The 26,920-nt window shown below is 37.6% G+C and overlaps 2 protein-coding genes across 2 annotated transcripts; one reads left to right on the forward strand and one right to left on the reverse strand.

The window, feature by feature from the left end:
• Nucleotides 1-5,420: 5,420 nt before the first annotated feature.
• Nucleotides 5,421-21,480, reverse strand: LOC135465757 (G patch domain-containing protein 1-like). Its single transcript, XM_064743084.1, has 19 exons — nt 21,408-21,480; nt 19,510-19,641; nt 18,855-18,940; nt 18,148-18,302; nt 17,634-17,725; nt 17,175-17,230; nt 16,323-16,529; nt 15,890-16,028; nt 15,231-15,470; nt 13,860-14,111; nt 12,240-12,418; nt 11,972-12,099; nt 10,573-10,718; nt 9,595-9,833; nt 9,089-9,233; nt 8,406-8,612; nt 7,144-7,262; nt 6,545-6,696; nt 5,421-5,548 (listed from the first exon to the last, which is right to left on the reverse strand). Exons 1-19 carry the CDS (start codon nt 21,478-21,480, stop codon nt 5,497-5,499), a joined length of 2,799 nt encoding a protein of 932 aa, XP_064599154.1. The 3' UTR covers nt 5,421-5,496.
• Nucleotides 21,481-21,688: 208 nt separating this feature from the next.
• On the forward strand, nt 21,689-24,744 carry LOC135465750 (tyrosine-protein kinase Abl-like). Its single transcript, XM_064743077.1, has one exon. It carries the CDS (start codon nt 21,784-21,786, stop codon nt 23,155-23,157), a length of 1,374 nt encoding a protein of 457 aa, XP_064599147.1. The 5' UTR covers nt 21,689-21,783; the 3' UTR covers nt 23,158-24,744.
• Nucleotides 24,745-26,920: the final 2,176 nt, after the last annotated feature.

Here is a 26,920-nt window from a genome sequence, read left to right on the forward strand (position 1 = left end):
AACCCGGCTGAGTTCAATTTCATGATTATGAAATGTCAAGCTTGGACTTGACAGCATATAGCCTAACATGTATAAGATGTCAGATTTTCTTGCTATGGACTTCTCATGTGTATAAGTCTCACAAAGTTTAATGAAGTAGTGCCTTGGCGTTAACTGTGTGTGTGTGTGTGTGTGTGTGTGTGTGTGTGTAATAATGTAGTTATTGAAAGAGGACAGTAGCACTGCCTAAAAAAAAAAATATATATTAACCGAATTGCTGTTAGAAGCCGTATCATTTCAGTTGTTTCTTCATTAGACTTTGTACATCATGTTGTAAAATTTATCATGTTTTGTCATTTGAAATGGCAGGTTTTCTGACAGTGGCAATAATTTCATTTCAGTGCCGTCGGAATAGATATAGGTCTTTTTAAAATATTGTGAATATACCTTTGTATGTTGTGATCAAACCACACCAATGCACAACAGTTCACGTTTTTGGAATAACAGTGTTACGATGACACATTGACAAGCACTTGTGCTGTGACAACATCAAATTTCTTGGCAAGCAACTTACATGAAAACACATTTCCAGTTTATTATGCAAATAAATTTTAGGTTAAGGTTCCTTGGTGCAATGTCCAAGTGATAGGAATGCTATTAAGCAATATTCAGTCTGTGATGAAATGTTACGAGAGCCACAGGATTTTGCGAATAGGGGTTACAACTAGGTGACCAGAAGGCCTGCCACTTGGATTTGCATGCACATTTGCATGCACCTTTTGGTATATCAAGTATCAGGCCCTTATTGACAGGTACACTTGTGTTAAGTCAAGAAACTGGAGTTCTTGCTGTTGGAGTCTGTTACCCTTTTCTTTCAAAATCTTGTGGACCTTGCAAGTTGAATACAGCTTATTCAGTTGGATTCTCAAATACTAATTTGTCTTGATATTGGAGATAACCTTTACTAAAACCAACATTTACTATCCAATTTCCCACCACATTATAAACATGGTAATTTGGATTTTTCAGAAACTGTAGTAATTAACATGAGATTCATGCCAGACTAAAACCACGCAAATATCCCCAGCAACAGACCTAACGTTATTTCCAGTTAGTGATACTTATAGTCTCATATTAGTGACAATGACACCCCTTCAGTATTATTTGAAAGACTTGTGATTTTGTTTGGCTTATGTTATTTTCTCCCTCATAACTTTGTGAGCAAGGCGTGGAATTGGCTTTAAGCCGTTTTTAGTTTTATGCTTAACTTATTGAAGTTGAAAAGCATGATCCATATCCCAGCTATAATGAATTAAATTGAACAAAGAACTGAAGCCTTTATCCCAGTGGTTTATATCATTTCTCTTTATAAAAACATTCACGTGCTGACTTGACACCAAATCATGGCCTCCAGTTTGTCGTGTGTTGAATTTTCTACATTCACTTGATATATAATATCATGTATACACAGTTTGTTACAATCAGTTAATAGCACATACATAATTGAATGTTTCTGTTTACATTATATTCTCTGCATATATGTGTAAAACTAAAAAAGCTAGAATAGCCTCCGGAAAATAAAACTGATACATGTATATGATACGCCAGCTCAGTCAGAGATCAATCAAGTTATCAGTGTGTGTAGGTGGAGACAAACACTGTATCCATGGTTACTGTAAACAAAAACTTTCTCAACAGCAGCTAGTGTTAGCCAGTAGCTGTTACAAACAGCTAGCCAAACACTGGCTTATGGCAGGGGATTAAAGTTGCCAATAGAACAGTTTCTTCTTGGTTTGAATCATGTTGAAACTTGTTCCACATAAGGCTGAGGTGTTGGTCATTTTTGTTGGCAGGGGGCTTGACACATTGTGAAGTTTTTAACAAATCTTTATTGTATGTGATAAGTGTACTTTGTCATGTCAGCCCAAGTTCAAATATAATAACCTGAAGGTGTGACATATTAGTGATAGACTCACTATGTTTGTAGTTGTACTTGTGCAGAGGCTTTTTCAGGGCAACTGAGTACTTTCATTTGTGTTCACTTCCACTATTGTTCTCAGGCCTGGTTGATTCTGAGTAATTATCCACTGGTAGTAAGACTTTGCATATTGCTCAACAAGTTTGAGTGGATAGAGAAAAACAATTTTACCAGACCCTTAGTTTTTGTTAGAAGAAAAATTGATGACTTGGGAATATATATTATCTTCTTTATACACGAGAGGATTATGAGAAAATTATGGGAATTGAACTGTGTTACGTAGATTAACAATCTCCAAATTTCACGAAACATCATTTTGTCCGTAAAGACAAATTAATACCATCCGGATAGGCTTAACTGAAATATAATTGAGTGTATATGAAATGATTAAAAATTGCAGTACTTATGGATGTGCATCAGTGATAATTTAGGGATCGGTAGCTATCCAATGGAAAGACGTCAATGAATATTCTTCTTTGATCAGTATTCTATATATGGTTTATTCCAGCTTTATTTCAGGTTTTTTACAAATAATGTACATCACTTGACATCATGCATGTGAAAGATGTGTAATACTTGTGCTTTGCGGGTATTAATATTTTATCAAGATAATGAAGGCAAGCTGCAGATTCAGGAGTACTGTATTTAACTCTCCACAATTAGTCCAGGTCTACCAAGCTGTAATAAAATTTCAGTGTGAAAAGAGCTTTTACACTGTTACATGATTTATGTTTTGATATGACATATGATTAATCATCTCTGGGGTTTGTTTTTTTTTTGGTAGGTCCAGACACTCCTTCAGCAGATGCAGGATCGATTCCAGACCATGTCAGACCAAGTCATTGGGAGAAATATCCTTTCTGAATTGTATATCAAGGTTTAGATAACATATTTGAATAAAATCAATAACAGGATAGTACAATTTGTTATTGGCGTAGCTACATTAGTGCCTAGATTCCAATAGATGACCTCATTGGCCAAGAGCTGTTAGTCTAAACCAAGGCGGTTTTGAGGCCTAGCAAATCCAGTTCATATCCAGTAGAGATACAGTTTCATGGAAATGCATGCAGGTGTAAATAAAGACTTATCTTTCAGTCACATAATGGATGTTTGTGAAATCCCAGCCTTGAAGTAGAAATTTATGAGACCCCATTGCTCCATGGTCTTGTTTGTGATAAGCAGTCAATGCTGTGTGTACGTCATCTGTAGGTGGTGTAAGATAAAGTTTTTTTGCCTTTCACCAATATGGCATTTTCATAAGGTTGAACTAGATCCATGGGTGAGAATCTCTTCATGACGTGTGCGTAGAGTTTATCTTTCACTGTTCAAAGGCTAGAGTGGTGGACATTGTACATGTGTGTGTATTCCCATCACTCTAGTTTCCTCTTAAATGCGTCAGTAAAACTAACTGCAGTAGAACAAGTATGATTTCTTCAATACAGAGTAAGGCACCAAATAAAATGAATCAGTCAATCAATCTGAATTCGCACCTTCAGTTGGAAGATTACATTAAAGATGTTGTATGTGTGTGTCCTGTGGTAAATGTATTCCTTAACGGTGGTACTTGATGACATGGGTCAGAGAATCGATGATCTGGAGAGAAATATTGCAGAGTTGATGACACAGGCTGGTGTTGAGGAAAAGTAGCTCTTGATGTCCTCTGCACTCTTATCATATGTTACTATAATCCTGGAGGAGGCGATGAATGCGAGACATTCCAGTTACCATGGAAACGTAGAAATGAAGATCAGAGAGAAAGAGGATATTTAAGGTTAATATAACTGTGTATTGTGATGCGTACATTACATGCTAAAACTTTTTAACAAGATTTTGTACATCTCTGTTGATGAAGAATTTATGTTTTGATAAGACCTTGACATTTTTGCGATATATCTGTCATTGAGAGCATTGAAAGTTTTTCTCATGTGTACAGTCAGCACCATTGCAGTCTCAAACATCTCATGGAAATGAAGCCATGTGTCATTCTGTAGACTTATTCATGTTTGATTTGTTTTGCCAGTTGTAACATAGTTTAAAGTAAGCCTGTTACCATGGTTATGGAAATAGTTTTAACTTATTATTATGTACAGTTTACAATGTCAGGTTTTAAAGGTGTCTTTTAAGACCCCATACTTACTCTGTATGTTTCATCAGTGAGTTCATAACCCAACTTGCATTAAAGTATTTTGAAACTTTTCAGTCATAGTTGTCTGTTGCATTTTTTATACATCTGTCTCCATTTATAGATAGAGCGTTTTTGTCCTTGGGTTATTTGCATGCTCTGTTGTAACAGTCAGTGACAATATATGTATCTTCAATCACCTAAACTTTTGCCCACAAAAGTGCATTTTCAGAGGCCAATAAATATCACAAAATATTATTTTCTGTGCTGAAACTTGCAATTTTCCAGCAGAATATTATCCCATATTACAAGCAAACCTCAAAACACCTTTCTAAAATCAGTAGAACTCTCAGTCAGGAAAAAAGAGCAAGTTAGTCATGGACAAAATTTATGGTCATTTACTAATTTTAGGGTATATTTTGCCATCCAAACCAGTTATCTGCAAAGAATAGCAAAGTGAAGTACCTGTGGACTCCCTGTCCAGCAGGTTGAGTACAAATGTACCAGATTGCTGGGAGTAAACCACTGGCTTTGACAATTAACTGACATTTTTATATTTACCTGCAGAGCAAGATTCATCTATTCATTGATTTCTGTGGTGTGTTTTTCACGCTGTTCTCAAGACTTCTTTAAATCTCCCATGGCACTCAGACTTATGAGTGGAGGAAACAGGCATGCGTTTCACAAAGCTGTCGCAACACTATGCGAATTGCATTCATTATGGTTAAGCATCTCTTCAGTAAATGTTGTCACCACTGTTAAGCCAGGCACAATTTGTGACCAATTTGTAAACAGGTCCCTGGAGTACATCAACCTTCTTAGCCAGATACCGAACCCTCCGTGTACTGTAACAGTGTGCCATATTGGTGCAAATCAATATGTCCCAAGAACAAAGAAGGCGGAGCTGTCTTGAAAAATCTTTGTCTGAGGCTGGTATTGAACCACCACCTCATCTCCTAGCTATCTAAAAAAGCTGTATCTCATGAACACAGGATGTAAAATACCTTATTTCCAATTTCTATGGAACCAGAAATGATTGCTTGCATGAAGTTACAGATGAAGAGACCCATGCCCTATATACATGTACATTGACTGTGTTGAAATACACATCCATACTTTTGCCTGAAATGATTTGTGTCAGGGTCAAATCAGCAAATGCATTCATAGATCTTTATGTTAATGCATAACCATTTTGAATGATGAAGTGTAGCAGTCTAACGTGTGATAAGTAGCAAAAACCTAATGTGACGTCCCCGGTCCCATTATGACTGAAAAGGCCACCATAGAATAAAATATTCATATGCATTTTACAAATTGTCCAAAAAAAATAAATTGAACAGTTTTCCTGGACACTTTTTAATGTTCTTTCATCTGATACAACTTCATTTTAGTGTTTTCTTTGCCTTTAAAGGTAATATCACATAAAATCGGCAGCCTTGAGACGACCCTTCCCATCCAATTGTTTCAATCTGAAATGAGGCAAAACAGAAAAATTACTGTTTTCACATCGAGGAAAATATAACTGGGTATCACGCTACTTTACAATGCTTAGAAATCATTTTACTCATAACAGTTACATGTCTCATTGTAAACAGGAAACGACAGCACACTCACTACACAACAGTATTTATACCCAATACACCACACTTCAATTGTTTTATTTGACTGAGGGTTATCTGAAAAACCTTCAACATAAAGCCCCAGCACAATCACAAGCAGTATGGCCCATAAATTAAAACACAATATATTAAATATACATTTAATGCCATTAAGTCATTAGTTTTAACAAGTGTTAAAATGGGAAACCAAGGATAGCTTGCCAATTACCTCTAACCAGACAATGTCACAAAATTTAAACCAACCAACGCTTTCATGCATCTTCACAATATCTTGCATTAATCTGAACCTAGGCAGAGCTAAACATAAATGAAGGTATTTTTACACAGTTTTCAGTGGCATATATGACAATGACTATCTGTTGTCATGTACATGTATACATACATCACATGTACACATGTAAAATATCTGTTGTGTGCACATATCATACATCACATGTACAACCAATGTGTGCACATACATTCATCATACATCTCATGTACACATGTAAAATACCTGTTGTATGCACATACATTCATCATACATCTCATACACATGTAAAATACCTGTTGTATGCACATACATTCATCATACATCTCATGTACACATGTAAAATACCTGTTGTATGCACATACATTCATCATACATCTCATGTACACATGTAAAATACCTGTTGTATGCACATACATTCATCATACATCTCATGTACACATGTAAAATACCTGTTGTGTGCACATACATTCACCACACATCCCATGTACACATGTATAATACCTATTGTGTGTGCATTCATTCATCATACATCCCATGTATAATACCTACATCCACACAGGTGTAAAAGACAGGTTGTGCTAGAAGATGTAATCTACCTGTGTAATATTTGGCTATCAGACGGCACCTCCCCATCACTGGACTCCGCTTCACTGTCACTAGTACTGGCTTCGTACCCCGATGAGGACTTACGCCGCTTAGAATTCTTCTTCTTATCCTTTTTGTGTTTGCTCTTTTTATTTTTTGTTTTCTGTCGAAAAAAAGATCTTATTTATTTGATTGGTCCTTTTACACCATACTCAAGAATATGCCACTTAGACAACTGCGGCCAGCATTATGGTGGAAGGAAGCCACCATATGAGCATGCAGTATGAATGATGCCATATTGTGTTTCCGATTTCTCTACCATGGCGCCTCCAATGGCTTTGTGAGAATTCCAGATTGAAAGTTGATTTACCGAGCTCGGCAGAACAAAATGGCCCTTCCTGTTTAGATCTGTTTCCAAACTTCTATCAAAATAACGAAGGTCAAATTATTTGTTTTCTCTTCTTTTATTACTGGTTGTTTGCTTTTGTACATGCTACACAATATCAACTTTTGTGGGTTCACTCATCCTTTTGCAATAAAATCACATGAATAGGTTGCTAATCCTGGATTATGTTTATCAGCCACTAAAACATAAAAATGTCACAAATACCTTCTTTTTGTGTCTATGACTGTATTTCTCTCTGTCTTTGGACCTATGCTTTCTGTGACTTTTCACTGGCTTCTCATGAAACCTCACATCTTCAGGATGGTGTCTGTTACTGGATGACTCTAAAGAAAGAAGACCTAGTCATATTATCAGGTAATATTACTTCATGAAAGGGACAAAATAGTGTCTCGGTAATCATGACAAGAAAACTCAAGCCTGAAAATAGATTCATGACAGTTTTAAAAACACCTCTTAGGAGGAAGTGATAAGAATAACAGTATACATGTTACAAAATGATAATCCCTTGACCCAGGTAACCTTGGTCCAGTATTATAAAATGTGGACAATATGGGTCTTACCACCTAAAGCAGCACAGTTGTCCAAATACATGTATAAGGTATTTATGTGTTATTACAGAATGACATGGGTATCAGGTATTTTCTCCAGAAGCAAAACTTATATGCTTTTTGTTAACCCCACCCCAGGCATTGTACACTAAGTGAATGTTCAAAAATAACCTGAAAAAAAAAACCCTGAAAACTCTGCCAGAACATTTAAATGAGGCGCTGTCACTTCAGTGGAAGTGGAGCTATCACCCAGCACTCTGTCCATTTCATATGTAAACAAACATGGCTGATTACACATGTGAAAAACGGACTTATGACTCGCTTGTATCAACTGAGTAGGAAAGATAGCAAGATTACACTGTCACTGTTTCTGTCACCCACACATACATCACTTGACATGTCTGTTTTGACTGGAACTTCATATGCTTCAAGCTCTTCAGGTTGAATATTAATGAGGCCAAATGGCCCACCCTCTTGATGTTGAATTCAAATAACGACATGACTTCTCCAGGCTCGTTCAAACTACACACTCAGTGAATACATTTTCTTTCAACATGACTGATTTAGTTTATGAATGAACTTTAAAACTTTGTTAAGACGTCACAATCAGAATTTGTTTAAAAATCCAAATTTTGGGCGATCATGTCACTTTAGTATAAAGGCTGATGGCCTGGTCTATTCACATTTGTAATTTCCTCTCCGTTTACATGTCTTCAAGAGAAAACATCACAAAGCTATTGAGCAAACACAAACAAAAGTTATGTCCCATTCAAAACATTTTAATCACATGCCTTTATTTCAAACTTTGTATACACAACAACAAAAAGATGGACTTTGAATCTGTCACCCTATAATGAATTTCAATTGAACTTTTTAACAGCTAACATTTTGACAACTTTGGCTTATTCTTTAGCTCACCTGTACTGGTTTGATGTGAAGATAGACCAAGGGTATGCTGAGGTGGAAGACATGGCCCAAACAGGTCAGCTTCTGAGGAGGGGGCTTCTACCTGCGGGGACAACCTCTCTACTAAGCTAGGGGTTCTGAGGTCCCCTGCAGATGGGGGACCAGGTACTGTGTCACCAGGGTTAACTGTACCATCTTTAGGTTCTGCTACAGAAGTCACTGAAATTCAAAATGCAGAATGTGTTTATCATACACAGTACAGATTTGTAAACTGGATATTTGAAGGAAAAGTTGTATGAGTTCTTTGCCTTCCAAATTTTGATTTTCACTTCATTAAATTTCTATATTTGGAGCTTTTTCATAGTCTTAAGCCTGAAGATGTTCCCTCAAATCACTGTTACTATTTTTGGAAAGGATCTAAGAAAATGTTCTAAATGTAAAGCAAGTCAAACAGAGAGAAAAGAATTCATGGGGAAAAATATGTCTATTGACTGGTTTGCGTTTTATAGAATGGCTACATTTCTCATTTGCCATTAGGATTAACGAACAGTGCTGGTATATTTTTGCAGCTTGTAAACTTGTAAACTTCTCGAGGAATGTACAACATGTGATCCTTGCTTTGTCACTCCATCACAACCAATCACGAAATCTGTCAGATGGCGATTCTCTAAATTATTATACCTACTATCACTCACCTTCAGCTTTTTGTGGAACACTTTCATCCACATCCATTTTCACCTGTCTATCGTTTCCTCCCTTCTCATCAGAAGAGCTCTCAGAGTCAGAATCCTGGAATATGGCCTTGAATACGTCCATGGGGGGTCTCTCTGAATCAGAACTCTGAAAGCAGCAAGAATTTTGCTTATGTTCCTTTTTCTTTAGACAGGCCTTTTAAACATTTAACAATCTTCTTTTTGTGTGCGTGCACACAAAAACTTTTGCTCAGGGTAATTATCAAAACAGTAAGTTTATGTTTGTTGAAGTATGGCCACCTGTGGCTGATCAATAAATACTATACTCCTAGTTGCATAACACTGACCATGGTTTCTTCACATCTTAACTTTCCTCATACATGTACAAGAAATATTTATCTCAATTTAATATTGGTGTCACTCTGCTGCTAAATGAATGTTTTCATATTTTCAATTTGAAGCACTAAAAATTCATGTCTCGTTGCATTAATCTTTGCAGTCAATAATACCTTATTGATCTCTATCTGAATGGACCCTCCTGTGCTAGCAGTAGTTGATGTATCCACTAATCCTGCTTTTTTCTTAGAATCCTCTCCCCCTCCATCTGAGGATTTATCGGCAACTGACTTGGATTCGTCTCGACCTGGAATGCCGGACTTGAGCTTTCGATCCTCTTCTTCAAAGTATGCAGCAAAAATGTTGGCTGTTGTAAGTTTTTTACCTTTCGCTCCAGGCTTCTTTGGAACTTCTGGTTTTAAAAAGGGAGAGACAAGAGAAACTTAAGATTCATCATTTACAAGTCCTGCATTTACCATAATGATTAGGAGTTGATTAAATGTAAGTTTATGTAGACTGTAACTTCAGGTTGAACTGAGGATTTAAAAAGGGAATTAAATTGTGGCTGAATTATTAAATTCCAAATTTAATGTGTTTGTAAGTCGCTAATTTAACACTCCAAACATCAGTCTGATTGTTTTTATTAGGGTCTCATGAACATTAACATTTACTGCAATATTTAAACACAGTGCTAACTTTAGAAGATTTGTACAACGATGATGAAAATAGATGTACATTCTAAGTCTATGATTCTTCTTGTCTAGTTTCTAGAGCCATGTATGTATGCATGCTTGGGATTTTACAAAAGCATTTTCAATCATATGACGATAAGGAGTCATCAGGTATATATATATATATATATATATATATATATATATATATATATACATATATATATATACTGTGGCAGGGCAAGTCGGTGACACACAAATTGCTGCAAAATACCACTGAAATATCATGCCAAAGACACCAGACCCCACCCAGTCACATTATATGGACACTGAGCACGCCAGTCCTATTTTCTTGCGCCAGCCTCTCATTGCAGAGTACAAGCATCATTTTTCAAGTCACTGTTAAGACAGGTCTCCCGACTTCAAGGTTGCATGCACAGGTTTTCACAGATTTTCATGACAAGGCCAATCCCCACTTACTGTTAAACTCAATGGACAGGGGCTGGCTGGTTTTTGGAGCAGTCGATTCTGCCTGGGGAGGATCAGGTGGTGCACTTGGAAAGTTCAGGAAGTTAAACACAGAAAACTTGTCTCTCTTGGATCCTGGTAAACCCACAATCTGCGAACTACAGAAGAATGTTTCACATTTTAGACACAGTACCAACCAAGCCGAGCTTCCCATCATCTTGTCAACTGTATGGTAAATGGCCTACAATCCCACCCATTCCCTAATTCCTCAAACTTTTCACAAATGAAACAGCAACTTCCAATGCAAATTATGCAAATTTTTAAGTTGATTTCAGAGGCAAAACTATATTGGCTGGATTGGCCCATTTCATAGCGTGAAAAAAAGCGTAATTTTATCAGCCTACATAAAATAATGCCTTCAGAATATGCCTGAATAAACACTTTGTAAATATGTCAAAGGTTGAAGAATTACAAATACATAGATTGCCTGATTGTGGGATTCTTACTGATCTTACAAATGTGTCTTGAGGTGTGTTTAGAAGGTAGGGTAATATCCTCCTGTACTTTTTATTCTGTTTCAGCACAACTTTTTGACATCTGTTTGCATCTAAATATGCACTTCTGGGGTAATATATAAGATCAATTATTGTACATCTTTGCAGACTCCATGAAGACAACAAGCATTTCACCAGCCTCAGCTGAGCATGTAGAGTTAGTGCAGTGGTATGAAACTGGAAGACTACCGACTACAACTGGTATTAGTTAGGGGCCCTTGCTTCTCAGTCACTGGGACACACAAGGTGTGGGTTCAAACCTGACCTTGGACATGGAATTTGTAGATTCCTCTGCTCTTACCACACTTGTATGATGCAGTCTAATGTTCTTATCTCCACCAGTACGATGTACAAATGTACACAACAGGTGTCTTTAACTTGCCAAAGGTCGAGAGTTTACACTGGGCACTCTGGTTTCCTCTACTCATAAGTGCAATATTCATCAGCACTGCATTAGGCAATAATCAAATAAATAGTTAAAGATGCTGGTCAGACCACAGATCTTTTATTCTGTCTTGCTTGTCCCACTCCAACGAAATTTTGTAAATCTGTTTTTCATAACTTCCCTCATAAATCCAGTAACATTATTACTTCATTCAGGAAAAACATCTGCAAGAAATCTTACTTCAGAATTTTGAGAAAGTGGCCTCAAAGTGGGATTTTCCAAAATTTCTTAATTCACAAATTCTGTTGAAAATTTCCTGGAACCAGCAAAAGAACATCTTCTGTCAAGCATTTTACAAGAAAACATTATACAGTGTATCAAAGAAGCACGTGTACGTTTTTAACAGCTAGTAGTGAGATTTAAAAATCTGTATCTAATTTTGTGAAAGTGACAAGTATCCACAGGATCTTACTCTGGATATGGATCAGGGATGTTGAACCGCTTACAGAGCACCTTGTCAGGGTGCCACTCCAACACCTCCCGTGTCAGCTTCCCAAACATCTTCATCTCAGCTGCCTTCACGTCATCGCTCTTCTCAACCTAACACAAACATATCATTAATTTAAAGGAGTAAAGGGGTGTAAAGGAATTATACATAATCTACCTAAAGTACGAGAGGCATCATTCCAGAATACACAGCAGTAATGACATGAATATTCATGAAGTTTTATACCACTGACCTCCTCCTTGCCTGAGATGGTCACATGTTCCAGATCATCCTGGTACTTTGCTGTGGTGAACCTGGACGCCATCATGGCAGACAGGGGCTTGTACAGCGAGGCGGCTCGTGTGAACTCCTCGCGTTCATGGTCCTTCTCCCACTCTGTCAGCTCGCCAACTGACAGCTTACTGTACGGGTCTGAAGAAAGGTGATAAGGTGGAAGACTGTAAGTCTGCATACTGTTAAATTACTGCTATGTTTTGTCTCTGTAGACACCACAACATGCACGCCTGCCAGCCTCTGGTTATCTCCCTTCACCTGGCTACCAGCCACAGTTTGATATTTGAGATACCAGTACATGCGTGTCAGTAGATATAAGTCAACAAGAAACATTCTGAAAAGCTGAGCTATACACAATGCCCCATGTGCTGCTCTTCAAGGGTTGGGCCACTTGATGCAGCATATATTTGGATGTATTTTGGGATAATGAGTGGAAGAGTTACAAAACAGCACTCTGATCCAAACTATTAAAGTGTTCACAGGAAAACACAACAACAACAAAAACAGAAGTCACCATCATCAAACACACTACAGTAAAAAATGTATCTGATATCACCTTCACTTATTTATTAAACGTTTCTTGAATCAATAAAGTATGCATCACCTGAAAGGCCATTTCATGCTGATTCTATATATGATCTTCACGATTTTTTTTATTTATTTTTTCTTACAGTGAATAAAATGCACTTAAAGATTGGGGTTTTTAACAGTAAGCGTCTTGACCCATTTTGAACAATCTGAAGCGCAGTGACGTCGCCAATTCCCTTTGCTGTTGCTTAACGCTCACTCATTGCTAAATTTCTCTGTTCAACATTTATATACATGTATATCTGGAAAGATATTTGTATGACTTTCTTTAGCAGTAGACAATAATCAGTGATGTCCGTGAAAGCTGTGTTTCCATAGGTTCAATATGTCTGATAAAGTACACCAAAGAACCTCAATGTTTTGACATCACATATTCTATTATTCCATTACACTTAATTTACTGTTAAGAGAAAAATGTAGAAAAATGATGAAAATCCTGCTTGGAAGCTTCATGAAATGACCTTTTCAAATGATTGCACACAGTACTTCACCCAAAGTTTACCTTTTTTTCACATTTTGCATAATTCAGTCAGAAGTCACAGAATCGTTCACAATGAATGACCACGTAAAGAGATTTTCATGAAGTCCGATTAATTTCTTATCAGAAAAATTCTGTTTCTGAAAGTGAATTTTTACAGACCAAAGTTTAGGTGAAACATGGTACTTTAATGCAGTAAAATGTTTAAATTATAAATTGGGCTTCATAGAGTACATTAATAGCTCCAGCTGGCCAAGTGGTTTTACTTGGTTTCCTCCCACATAATGCTGGCCATCATCTCATACAGGAGAAATATTCTTTAGTACAGCGTAAAAAACAAATCAAATTAGTATGTAAGTATAGCTCCAGTTCAAATGCATGTAACTCAATCTCCAAATGACATGAGATCACTACCACGTAACATACCCTGATACTGCATGGTGTAACAAAACATGAAGTGGTTTAAAAGAATTAATGGCATAAATAAACTAGTAGCCAGACTGAAGTACAAACCTTTCACTCCCAACTTCAGCAGTGCCTGGTACTGATCGTATCTCGTCTGTTTGGCTGGATCTTTACTGAATGGCTTGTACTGAGAGGATGTGGCTGCAGGAGTCTGTTTTATGGGTGGATTTTCTGATGATGTTGATGATGACGCAGCAAGGTTGGCAGGCTTGTCCTCAGTGGCTCTGGAAAATCTGGACACTTTCTCAGCTATAGGAGTACCCTTTTGTTGTTGTTCATGTTGTGGAGGAGCTTTCACAGCTGGAAGAGATAGACAAAAGAGGGGAAAGGGTTAACAAATCATATTTAAAATAAGTGACACCTATGTGACCATAGCTCCCAAGATCCGGATACAGAATTACAGTAACTAAGTTGTACAATTTGCCTGTTTGTGAGACTCCGACTGATCTTACAAATGTGTTTTGAGTTGTGTTTAGAAGGCAGGGTAATATCCTATGGGCAAGAAAAATTTCATGACTTTCCCATCACTATCCACGACCAAAGAGACTTCACAAGCAACTGATTTCTGTGACCGTTTCCTGTGACTGCTCAACACCTTAACTTGGTTTACATGACCTGGTGACTCCATCAGAGAATGTATCGCCAGCTCACCAAACACCAAGTCAAACAGAATTAATTATAAATTCGCTCATTTTCAAGTATTGAATTGGAACTTGAATAAAACTTTATAAAAACATTCTATGCCTTTCTAGTTCTAAAATTCTGTGACTTTTCCATGCCATTCAGCCTACATTATCTTTTTTCCAGGCCTGGATTTACAATTCTCAAAATCCAAGACTTTCTATGTTTTCCATGACCTGTACAAACTTTGGGTATGGCTGGGTTTGCCTGGATTTGAAGGCCATCTTGAGGCAGAGTTTTGCGCATATTTTTGGTGGTATGGACTTTCAACCCCAAATCTCCTACATGAAGATTTCTTTTGATTTTAATATAGTCTAGAAATCAACCAAACTCAACAAAATTTTCCTTCAGCGTAGTGTTCTCCCAGTAGATCCGCCTTGACCAAAAGGGTTCCCTTGAAACCAATCCCAGTGTGTTCAGTTTTGAATATAAGTCAGGTGGTTTATCAGATGTTTGGTGTGCCATAGGTAGCAGTGGACTCTTCTTAGCTTCTATTACTCATTAGTTCACACTGATTGCTGTTTTGTAAGTGAAATGTTCTACAGAATGGTGTTAACAGAAATAAAATTAATTCCTTGTACAAGAACAGTAAGAACTTAATTCTCTCAGAAGTGTCTAATCTTATAAAACACTTTCTAGCCAGATGACAAAAAAATACACCAAATGCCAGCATTTTGATTCAAGTCATCATGAGCATGGTACAGCTTACACCACACCTCCTGCTGACAATGGACTTACCCATGAGAGGTACTTCTCCTAATAACAACCCCCTGGACAATGAGTTTAGACTCTTCCTATCTGGAACTGGTGTTGGCACAGACGTTGAAGGAACCAGTGGCTGTCTCTCAATGTGGATGGGTCTATAGTTGGGAGGTATGCGAGGGGGTGGGAACACCTTATTGGGTACAAGCTGCTTTGAGGATAGCTGAAAACCTTCCAGGATTCGTGAAATGTTCGACACATTATGTCCAGGAAGGGCTGAAAAACAGTTTAATTATGGTAAGATTATCAGACACAGGATTTTAGTGTAGCATGAACTTTCTGTCAAAACAGTGCTTCACAAGATTAGTTTGTCAAAGGTTATAAATTGCAAAACCCTGCAATCTACATATACCCATGACCTAGTAAAAGTAGGATTATACAGAATTCCTGCATTAATTCACTCAAGAACTCTTAATTAAATCTTCAAAACGTATATATTTCTACTTATGCAGCTTGGAATGTATAAATGTAAGTCACAATATACAACTGTACTCAAGAAAACCACCGCTTAATACCAGATCATATAACCACCATGAATGGCCTAAAGTTTCATCAACCAATGACTGTTTGAATGTTACACTCGTGAATATTGTTGTATGAACATAGGGGCAGTAACTCCCAGCTGGTATGACTACCGAGTTGTCTCCCTTTAGGAGCAGTCCAACCAAATCGGTCATCCTCTTCATCACCTCCCAAAGTCTGGTGATAGTTAGAGAGGTGATCTACAGTGTACACATCGTCATCATCTTCTTCCAAAGCTCCAACACCAAATGCCTACAAAGAACATCAAATTCAGCTGTTGTTTTCTACATTCATGTGTGTTTCGAATGTGATGCAAACAGTCAATAAATAACAACATAGCAACAAGGATCAAAACTTTTCCATACAACTACTGACGAAAAAAAAACATTTTCTGACCTCTCTGAGACGTAGACACCTATTCAGCATCTATCAGTAAATTATATTACATACATTCTGAAAAAAAATTCAACCTGTCAAAAGCAACCTGTTCACACTGGAAAAAGATGCAACACTAGAAACAAGAGCTTTCATTCTCATCCTAGTTACCTGCCCTTTGATGCCTCTCTTGCCGCTTCTGGTCAGCTTTGCCTCTGTTTCAAATAAATTCAAGTGTCCTGATTGGAGGGCTGCTTTAGGGTTAAGACCAGAGTAGCCAATCCCATGATAGTTGTCTTTGGGAGTGAAATCTATGGGAGTGGTGTCTTTGGGGGCAAAGGTCAAATTCTTCACATAGTCTGCTCCACTCTCAGATAACTAGAAGAAAAACAATGAAGAAAACACATTGCATGTTTAAAAATTTGTAGTTTGAAGATTATCTGAGTTCTGTATTTTATCTAAATTTCATCCATGACCAAACTACTCAGGAGGATATCTTACTGGAAAGTATCAACACCAAAAGTATTGTTCGAAAAGTGTGATAAATTTCCTAAAATTTATTACGCGGGTTGCATTATAGCTTTTTCAAACTTCAGAATTATTTTCACATTATAAACAGTAAAGAGAAATAAAAGTCTAATAAATTCAAATATGATATTTACTGCAAGGAAAATATTTTGAGCTACTCCAGGTAATTACAGAAAATTTGACTTAATTTGCGAATATGGATTTTTTTTTGCCCAAAATCTCTGTTACAGCCTTTTTAAATCCCCAATGAAATAGGCAAGTACACACTTTAGAGGTGTTCATTAACCACCATATGCATGATGCTCATGTGCATTGATTTACACATGATTTCCTTATTTTATAGTTATTCCATATTTAATCTTGTGAAAAAGTTAACTTTGTCACACTTTGGTTGAACTCTGAACCAAAATCTTACTCAATCTATTTCCACAGATAAATTAATGCGGCAAAGCATTGGTTACCATGGAAACAATTCACTTATAAGTTTTTGATTACCTCAGAGTCACTGCCTGACGGAGGAAGAGCGCACCCATACACCTTAGCACCGGTGTCTGCAACAAAGTTAGGTGGTGTACTGTTTGTATTAAAACGCAAGCACGCTCAATGTTAGAAGCGGGAATATCGCAAAAATCAAAAATACTAAACTCATTCTTTTAAACATCTTACCAGGTATATAGCATATGCAACAGAATGTAATATCTGAAAAGATCTCTACTTATTTGTGGAGGTACTGATTATTAAAGTGGTCAAAAAGCCAACTTTAACACTTTTTAACATTAAATATAACATAAAATGTAAAGTTCAACTCTCCTGTGTAACAAATTTTACACCATGTTAACTTGACTTTGTAACTTTTAATAGATTTCACAGAACACCAGACATTTTCTTTCTCAATGTGGTAGCTGATATTGGTTGACACATCGATTACAATATATGAACACTACTATCACATACCTTTCTGTTTTATCTTTTTCTTCTGACGAGGACCTATTCCCTGGCCATCTCTCCACCCCATCTTCCTCAGCAGTCGCACTCCAATTGGGGTTCTGGAAAATTGGAGAAATGAGTTACACTGAGGGACTACAAATATAGACTCATTTACACCGCTGAAGTAAAAAGGTTCAAATGTCAATTTAAAGATGGTTAGAATATCAATCTTTAGGCTACAAACATGTAGAACATTAAGACAGCTGAAACATAAACTTTTGGACCAAAAACAAGAAACCATTTAAATCATTAAAGTAAGATGGTTAAACATCCGACCTTCTGGCTACAATTATGAAATCATTTAAACCACTATTTTACTGTGGGGCTCTCATCTCTGTCTTGTATCACATGACTGTACAAAGAGGGGCTGTTAGACTTTCACACAGGTGAGGTGAGCAAAATTAGACCCGCTGAAAGACCCACATTAAGACTGGCTGGAAGCACACCAACACAACACACCACTGATTATACCAGCGCTTACACGTCAGGTACGATGAGCTCAGTCAATAGCCAATCACCAGGGATCACAGAGGGGCGACTTGAACCTGCAATCACCCGTTTCCGGGACGCGTCCGTAGAAACAAAACTGTCAGTGGTCGTGAAAGTTCGTGGAGCTATACCATGTTCACCCAAGTCCTACAATGACATGGATATCACAAAACTGACATTTCTTTGTTCAGAAATAAATTGGTGGGCAAACACAGTAATTCAAATAACTATGTACTGCCATGTACACTTTTGTTATGAACCATATTCATTTGTTCACACATTTGTTATCTTTCGCTCGAGTGTAATGCCTTGATAAATGATTAAACTTTAATTCTAGTAAGAGTCCAGGAAAACGTCAATTCAATCATAACCCTTTAAAAGGTAAATCACTAAAGCAGACCTACTTAGAAGAAATCTATTATTCAACAAAACAGCAATTATCAATGAGCCTTCCATGCATTTATGAATAACATGCGATGTGAATAAACAGCACACAAATCAGTAGACAAGGGGAAGAGACATATTCATAAGCATCCTCCAGCAAAAAAAGCACCTGCAACATCATAATTTTGTCAAAAACTTAAAGGTTTTATATTTTGATCCAAATTGGATTTTTTCACAGTATGATATTTTATTGTGGACAAACAAGACTACATTTGCATCCAAAATCATCAAAATGTGAAGTAAAAGGGGCAATACCTCCTCATCCATATAATCTTCTGGGCGCTGCCTGGAACTCTCTGCCCTCTGTGACTTTGACGACGAGAACGTGGAAGGGGTCCATCCTACAACCAATGCAACACATTCAACTCATTCTCATTTGCAATTGTCATTTGAACTTTTTGAACATGTACAGTTTCTGATGCACAAATTTATGTAATGCCAGCATAATTCATTCTTGACCTGTTTTACAAACACGACTTTTTACTTCTACACAACAACAACTTTTTTAATCTTACCAAGATTTCAGCTTATCTTACAACTAAAATCCAGTTAATCAAAAAGCAGACAAGAGACAGTCAAATTTCATCAAAACTGTGCGATTATAATAAACACGAAATTGCTCCATCCATTAACAATTATATTACGTAAGGGTCCTATATTGCCTGGTAAATTTACTTGTTTATTTGATTGGTGTTTTACGCAGTGCGCAAGAGTATTTCACTTATACGACAGCAGCCAGCACTATGGTGGGAAGAAACTGGGCTCTGCATCAGAAAGACCATTTCTGAAGTGTTCCTCTGTTTTCACTACCCTTACATGTATGACTGCTGTCACAGTGAAACATTCTTGGATAAAACACAAATCAGTCAATAAATAAACGGTAGCATATACCACAGAGGGTAGTGCTTACCTTCCTTAGAGCCAGCAGTGTTAAAATAGCCAGCTGAAAACCCCCCAGTGAAAGCTCCATGAAATCGAGTCCTCCCTCGGCTGTCTTTTGCAGGTAAATCTTCAACCTGAATTTTCTTTCGTCTTGGTTCATCTGTGAACAAACAAAATCAAATAGGAAAGGTTATGAACAATCAAAATCTCTTATCTGCTTCCTCAACTTCATGTTTCATGTTATGTGTCATTTGATGTCATGGTAATTTTCAAACAGCTTACCTACCAACCATCAGACATCAAAAACTGATATCATGAACTATGGTTACATGGATTAGTGAAGTAATGTGGTTTTTAGGGGAGATTTGCTGAGCCCCATTCTACATTAACGTTAAGGGATACCTCACTTAAGGATACATGAAACCCTTTTTTTTTAATTTTTTTTAAAACTGACTACATGATGTGACCTCATATAATAAAAGTAGCCTCTCAGCTTTCTTGTTGTGGAGTAAACATGGTTTTCAACTATAGATTTCCGGGGCCAAGGCAGTCCTGAAATCCGGAGCTGTATGTGTGTTAAGTGATAAGGCGACTTTAGAGAGCATCACATGCGCAGTGAGGAGTGCGGTTTTCACACACTTCGCAGTGTAATAATATCTGCCAATTCAACAAGTGGCAGTCAACAGACAGCTTTTGTATAATGATTGCGATTACAATTACTTGTCCGGTAGTTTTAAATATGCTTAAGTATTTCAACAAACTCCACAAAACTGTTTAAAGGGACATGCCTCCAAGAGAAATTCTGATTTTTTAAATTAATTCAGCTAAATTCAAAAATGGGTTGTATCTGACTCCTAACTAAGCCTATACTTTCCCAAAACTTAAGAGAATTATAAGGGAAAATCCGTCACTATCTAAACTGTTCACACAACAAGATGACATGCAAATGAGGCAGCGAAAAGATTCCCACAATGCAATGTTCACTATTGGATCGCACATGTAAACAATAGGATAGACTGAAAGTGAATTAAAAGTCTAGTAAACCAAATATGATCTTCCTTTCTATCAATAATGTTTTATAAGGTGTTCGTAAATCCCAACAATCTGTATGGCAGAACTGAAGCTACATGGTATACCCCACAATTACAACACAATACTTGTCTGACATTTCAAGTTTGCTGAACATCTTCCATCGTCTAGCCAAAAGAGGAGGTAACTTACTAAAAAAAATCAGGCTTTCTAAATACAGCGACTTGGTTGGAGAGAGAAACCCCAGATAAAAGTGAACATTTGATTCTTAATTCAGGGTCAAATATGTGTCAGTAGACATCTAAAAGTCTCAACTTCATGTAGATGACGTTTTAAATGTTCGATGTCGGCGGTATGTCCCTTAACGCATACATTATAGCAGTGGAAGATGTAATATTTCTAACTCATCTGACGACAGTTTATTGCTGGGGTGGACTGAGGATGAAGTAGAATCAGACGGGTAAGTAGTGGAAACACTACTTCAAGCAATAGAACGAAAACGTAAAAGCAATCATGCGTCCATGATGAACACAGCTTTAGACTTAGAGAGTGTGTTTGTGAGTTTCTGAATTTCGGGACAAGTTCCTCAGAATCATTTGTACACTGTGAAAAGCGGTTTCATTAATTAACTGACCTAATCCCCTCTATTACGTGACCAAAACAGCAATCCAAACTACTACTCCCCAACCGATGCTCTTCCCTTAATATTTTAATCACGGCAACATTAAATCATCTCATTTTCACCATAACATTAACCTAATCATACAGCACCCAGTTTTCGATACAAATTGTCGAAACTACTATGCTTTTCGTAAAGAAATAAAATTACGCTAGCAACGCTGAACAGAAATAACTCTGTTAAATGTACTGCTTGCATATTTTTTTATAACAAATCACCTTTGTCTGGAATGTCAAAAGCAGTTCCGATAACTACAAACGAATCGTCGTCGTCTGAATCGGATGCCGCCATCTTGACAGTCTGAGGTCAAATTTTACACCCCGGCATTAATCCCTTTAAAAAATTATAAAATAAATTATCAATCTATACTGTACTATTGAAAACTCAAAACAGTGAAAAAATAAAATGGCCAATGGAAAGTAAGGTATGCAAAAGTTCCGAGCACCTTGCTTTGGAGTGCGCAAGTCAATCCAGCCTTGAGAGCAGCCAGCCCAATAAAGTGGAACGTATAACAATAGGTGTTGCGGAATCACTGGTAATGTGACCACTGTGCTAACAACGATTGTCCACAGGTGTGTGGAATGACTTTCGAAAATGATGAAGAAAGGCTTCTTCAAAGAACTGCGATTACCTGTGTCTCAAAGGTTGCGTGGTCAGCGATCAAAATCGGATGTGGACAACCCAAATGATGGAGATGGAGCTGCACCGCTCGCGTCTGGGAAAAGTCGTATGTGTAAAGTATCTCACATCAATGGTGACTCATTAGTGGAAGATGAACACTATACTGAGTGTGGTATGCCAGTCGAAGGCGAAATGCATTCCAAGAAAAAAGACAGGAAGGGTTTCTTTCACACCTTAAAGAAAAAATTGTCCACTCCCTTATCGAAAAAGACTCCATCATCAGAGTTGGACCCACACTGTTCTGAAGAAACACAGAGTTGTGGGTCTCCGTTCAGATTTGGGTCGAAAAGGTCCAAAAGTCGTCAGAAACAGTCTTGTGCTTTCTATGGTAAATCCAAACTGAAAAGCAAATCTTCGCAAAGCATAGAATACTCAGGGTTTAGTACTCCTGTGTGTCCCCAAATGAAATCTCAGTCAAACACGGAGCTTGATGTGCATGTTCATTCATTTAGCGGTCTCCATGAACAAGGCCGCACAGTGCTATCCACAGTGAGTAAAAGTCATCGTAAACAAGGCTGTGAAGAGGGCAGTAAACAAGATTCCTGTGACAAAGGGGACACAGATAGTGGACAGGAAACCCCTGACAGTTCGCGGAGCTCTCCATCGCTTGATAGTGGCGAGTATACACAACAACCAGCAACTCTTAACCCAAATTTTAGCCCGCGACTTTGCAGTTTTTCTGATGAATTCTGTGCTGAGGGAAAACACAAGGTAGATGGACATGTTGAGTGCTACGGAATGACACCAGAACAAATGTTTGAACATATGAAAGACGGACAGAAAGTGTGGAGCCTCACACAAGAATTATTTAAATTATCCAAATTTGGATGGTACTGGGGTCCCATAACACGTGTAGAAGCAGAAGAAAAATTAGCCAATCAACCGGATGGTGCTTTCCTTGTTCGGGACAGCTCTGATGAGCGTTACCTGTTGAGTTTAAGTTTTCGTTCGTATGGCAGAACCTTACATACTCGCATAGAGCACTGTAACGGGATGTTCAGTTTCTATGCACAGCCCGACACAGAAGGCTACCCATCTATTGTTGACTTAATAGAGCATTCTATGAGTGATTCTCAGACAGGTGTGTTCTGTTATTCAAGGTCAAGGTCACCGGGAGCGCCATCTTTTCCTGTCCGTCTGACAAAGCCTGTGTCACGTTTTACTCAAGTGCGATCACTGCAATATTTGTGTCGATTTGTTATCCGCCAGTACACAAGATTTGATCACATTCAACAGTTGCCTTTACCTAACAAAATAATAGGCTGGATAGAAGAAAATCAATACTAATTTTGTTCAAAGAGAAAAAAAAGGGTATTCAAAGTTCATGTAATATCCAAATGAAAAAAAGTTTCTGGATGAATTTACTTGCTCAGAGTTGGCATTTCTTACCCGATATTGAGATGTTCATCTGATTATGTCAGAATCGTGTTTGAGAAACCTGATTTTTGCCTTACACGAAGGACATGCTATTACAAAATAACATTTCAATTAAAGAAAAACAGTCTGTTAGCATTTACATTTTTGATACATGAGTTCATGAACATTTGGAAATATTGTTTTTTTATAGTAACACTTATTGATTTCAATACGACAGGCGTTGTACATGCACTGTCATACCTGACCTCCCAAGTTGTAATTATGCAACCTTGTAAGATATTGTCCGACTTCTTGTTTGTATTTATTCAAGTTTGGGTCAGACAGTGGACTCTTAATTTATTCCGTATGAGAGCTGGTATTGTGCTGTAAAGTTTTCTGGGAATTTGTTATCATGTAAGTTTAGCTAGTCTCTCGGTAGCTTTGGGTTAATATTGCTCTTTAACTATCCATGGACTTCTGGCTATCTGAAGACAGCTGGATGTGCTGTGCTGCAGGATGTTTTCTTGAATGAATTGATGTGTACACTTCTGTGTAATGTTTAGTGTTTTACATGATATGTACATGTACATACAGTGCTGGTAATACTGGAAATCAGTACAAATGTACTGAAACATTTTGGAAATCAGCTGGCTGGTTGTAAACAATTTTCATACTTTGCTCATGCATTTGGTGTGCTTATTTTTTCTCAGCTATCCTCCATTTTTGATTTATCAGTCTCTTTTGAATTGTTTTCTTTTCTTCAAATGGTGTTAAAAATATAAAGGGCTTGAGTATTTCTTTTCTGAAGTTCATCTTTTAATAACCAGCAGCAAAATTAATCCATGCATATCAAGTTCAAGGGAAGCATTAGCAGTATATCATGGAACTCCATGCAAGGGGAGATAACTCTGTTTAGCCATGCCGACAGTTACATTTGAAAGCCCAAATTCAGCAAATGTAAATATACCCTTTTCTTGATGTTGATACGTTTGGTTATATTACTTTATGTTACTCAAAAACAACAACAAAAGTGGATTATGTTAATACCAGCTTTACTGTGTATTGTTTGCTAAGTACATCTGCTATTGTTTGTGTCTTACATATGCTGTTCAATAGAAAAAAGTTCACAATCATTTTTCGTGTGTTACTCGTTTCCCTTATATGTACGTGTCAGAAAAGGGTTATTTGTATGTTAATCTGGCCATAGGGTGACTTGCGACACCTACCAGTTGGGTGCAACAACAAAGTCCACCTATGCAAAATGGTTAGAGCAAAAAGTTCGATAAAACCTTGCAATCATGAGCAACTCTGGCCAACTTGCTGCAAGCACACTAAACTGGGTACAGCTGTATGCTGTGAGTTATAGAAAAGTAACTCACTTGTTCAACTTCGATGCCTGAGCAGATGCTCCCAGTTACTCCTATATGTAGTTGCTTCAAGTTGCGAAAAGCCGAGTTGCTCCCTGTTGCAAGATCAATTTACACCCATCTTAATACATGACTGATTATGAATACATACAATACATATGTACAGAATGGTGTTATCAGTACGTTCATCTCCAAAATGAAATGAACAAAAGTTTCTAAGTCACATTGACAGTTGCTCTTTCGTATGTTAAAAGGTTGAGGTAGTGCAACTTAGTTTGCCATAGATGTTTAAAGGAGAAGAAAGCCTAAATATGATGCTAAAATCAGATGAAAGAGCATCAAAAACTTATTTGCAAATATGGTTTTCAGTATTTTTGTCGATTTTTATATTTTTGTACGGTGGATATTTGGGGCCACCTTTTGGTATTTGTCCTTGTTGCATAATAATGTTCTAAATGAGGTTGTGATGCACATGTATTAAAATTGTTGGAATGTAAATTTGTTGTTTACATCCAAACATGCATTAAACCTGAATTACGATAATGTTTATGAATGTTAAAAATATAAATATAATCAAAATCAAAAATCAGGTTGAACACATTTGTTAGCAGTAGAAACCATCTCCTATTGCAAATATTATTATTGAACATGCATAACATCCTCATTTATAACACTAAGACTTATATATACCAAAAGGTGATCCAAAATACCCACAATACAAAAATTATTGTCAAATGTCTTTTTCTCCTAAAAAAAAAATATTGAAGACCACACTTGCAACTATCTTTTTGCACTCTTTCCTCTGAGTTTTATGTGATTTTTATGTTTTCTCCACTTTAAATAACCTGTGAGTGACATGTTTTAAAGCTGCTAATGATCACAAACATGCAACCAATGTTTGGAGATTACCAAGCCCACACCAATTTAATTTGTTATTGTTTTTACGAGCAGAATGAAGTTGGTAGTTATAAAATAATGGTAAGCTGCTCCCATGGGTTTATCAATGGTGTCATTTCTGACCATTGACAGAAAATGTGCTTAAAATAAAGCAGTTTTGAAGAGATGTACAGTATGCCTCAAAAGGGACCTTTTTTTCATTTTTTAAGTCCATAAACTTGAAAAATATAAATTAAAAATTTAGCCATTAAGTGAGCCATTAAGCATATATGAAATAAGAGAAGCATATATGAAATAAGAGAAGCATATGTGAAATAAGAGAAGCATATGTGAAATAAGAGAACAGAAATCAGAAGACGTCTATTTCCTTGAACATTTGGTGATGCTGTTGGCATTTAGTGTCACTTGTCGAGTTATTACGGAGACAGGTGGTGGAGGCAACATGTACCTTGTTCAGTTATTACTGAGACAGATGGTTGAGGAGACCCGTACCTTGTCCAGTTATTACTGAGACAGATGGTTGAGGAGACCTGTACCTTGTCCAGTTATTACTGAGACAGATGGTGGAGGAGACCTGTACCTTGTCCAGATATCACCGAGACAGATGGTGGAGGAGACCCGTACCTTGTCCAAGTATCACTGAGACAGATGGTTGAGGAGACCTGTACCTTGTCCAGATATTACTGAGACAGATGGTGGAGGAGACATGTACCTTGTCCGGTTATTACTTAGATAGGTGGTGGAGAAGACCTGTACCTTGTCTGGTTATTAGTGAGACAGGTGGTGGAGGAGACCTGTACGTTGTCCAGGTATCACTGAGACAGATGGTAGAAGAGACCTGTACCTTGTCCGGTTATCACTGAGACAGATGGTGGAGAAGACCTGTACCTTGTCCGCTTAGTACTGAGACAGATGGAGGAGGAGACCTGTACCTTGTCCATTTATTACTGAGACAGATGATGGAGGAGATGTGCACCTTGTCCATTTCTCACTTGAGACAGATGGTGGAGGAGACGTGTACCTTGTCCAGGTATTACAGTGACAGATGGTGGAGGAGACCTGCACCTTGTCCAGTTCTCACTGAGACTGATGGTGGGGGAGACGTGTACCTTGTCCAGTTCTCACTTGAGACAGATGGTGGAGGAGACGTGCACCTTGTCCATTTCTCACTTGAGACAGATGGTGGAGGAGACGTGTACCTTGTCCAGTTCTCACTGAGACAGAAGGTGGAGGAGACCTGTACCTTGTCCAGGTATCACTGAGATAGATGGTGCAGGAGACTGGTACCTTGTCCGGTTAGTACTGAGACAGATGGTGGAGAAGACCTGTACCTTGTCCAGGTATCGCAGAGACAGACATTGGAGGAGACCTGTACCTTGTCCAGTTCTCACTGAGACAGAAGGTGGAGGAGACGTGTACCTTGTCCAGGT

The sequence above is a fragment of the Liolophura sinensis genome, chromosome 5 (assembly GCF_032854445.1).
Source record: "Liolophura sinensis isolate JHLJ2023 chromosome 5, CUHK_Ljap_v2, whole genome shotgun sequence".
NCBI lineage: Eukaryota > Metazoa > Mollusca > Polyplacophora > Chitonida > Chitonidae > Liolophura > Liolophura sinensis.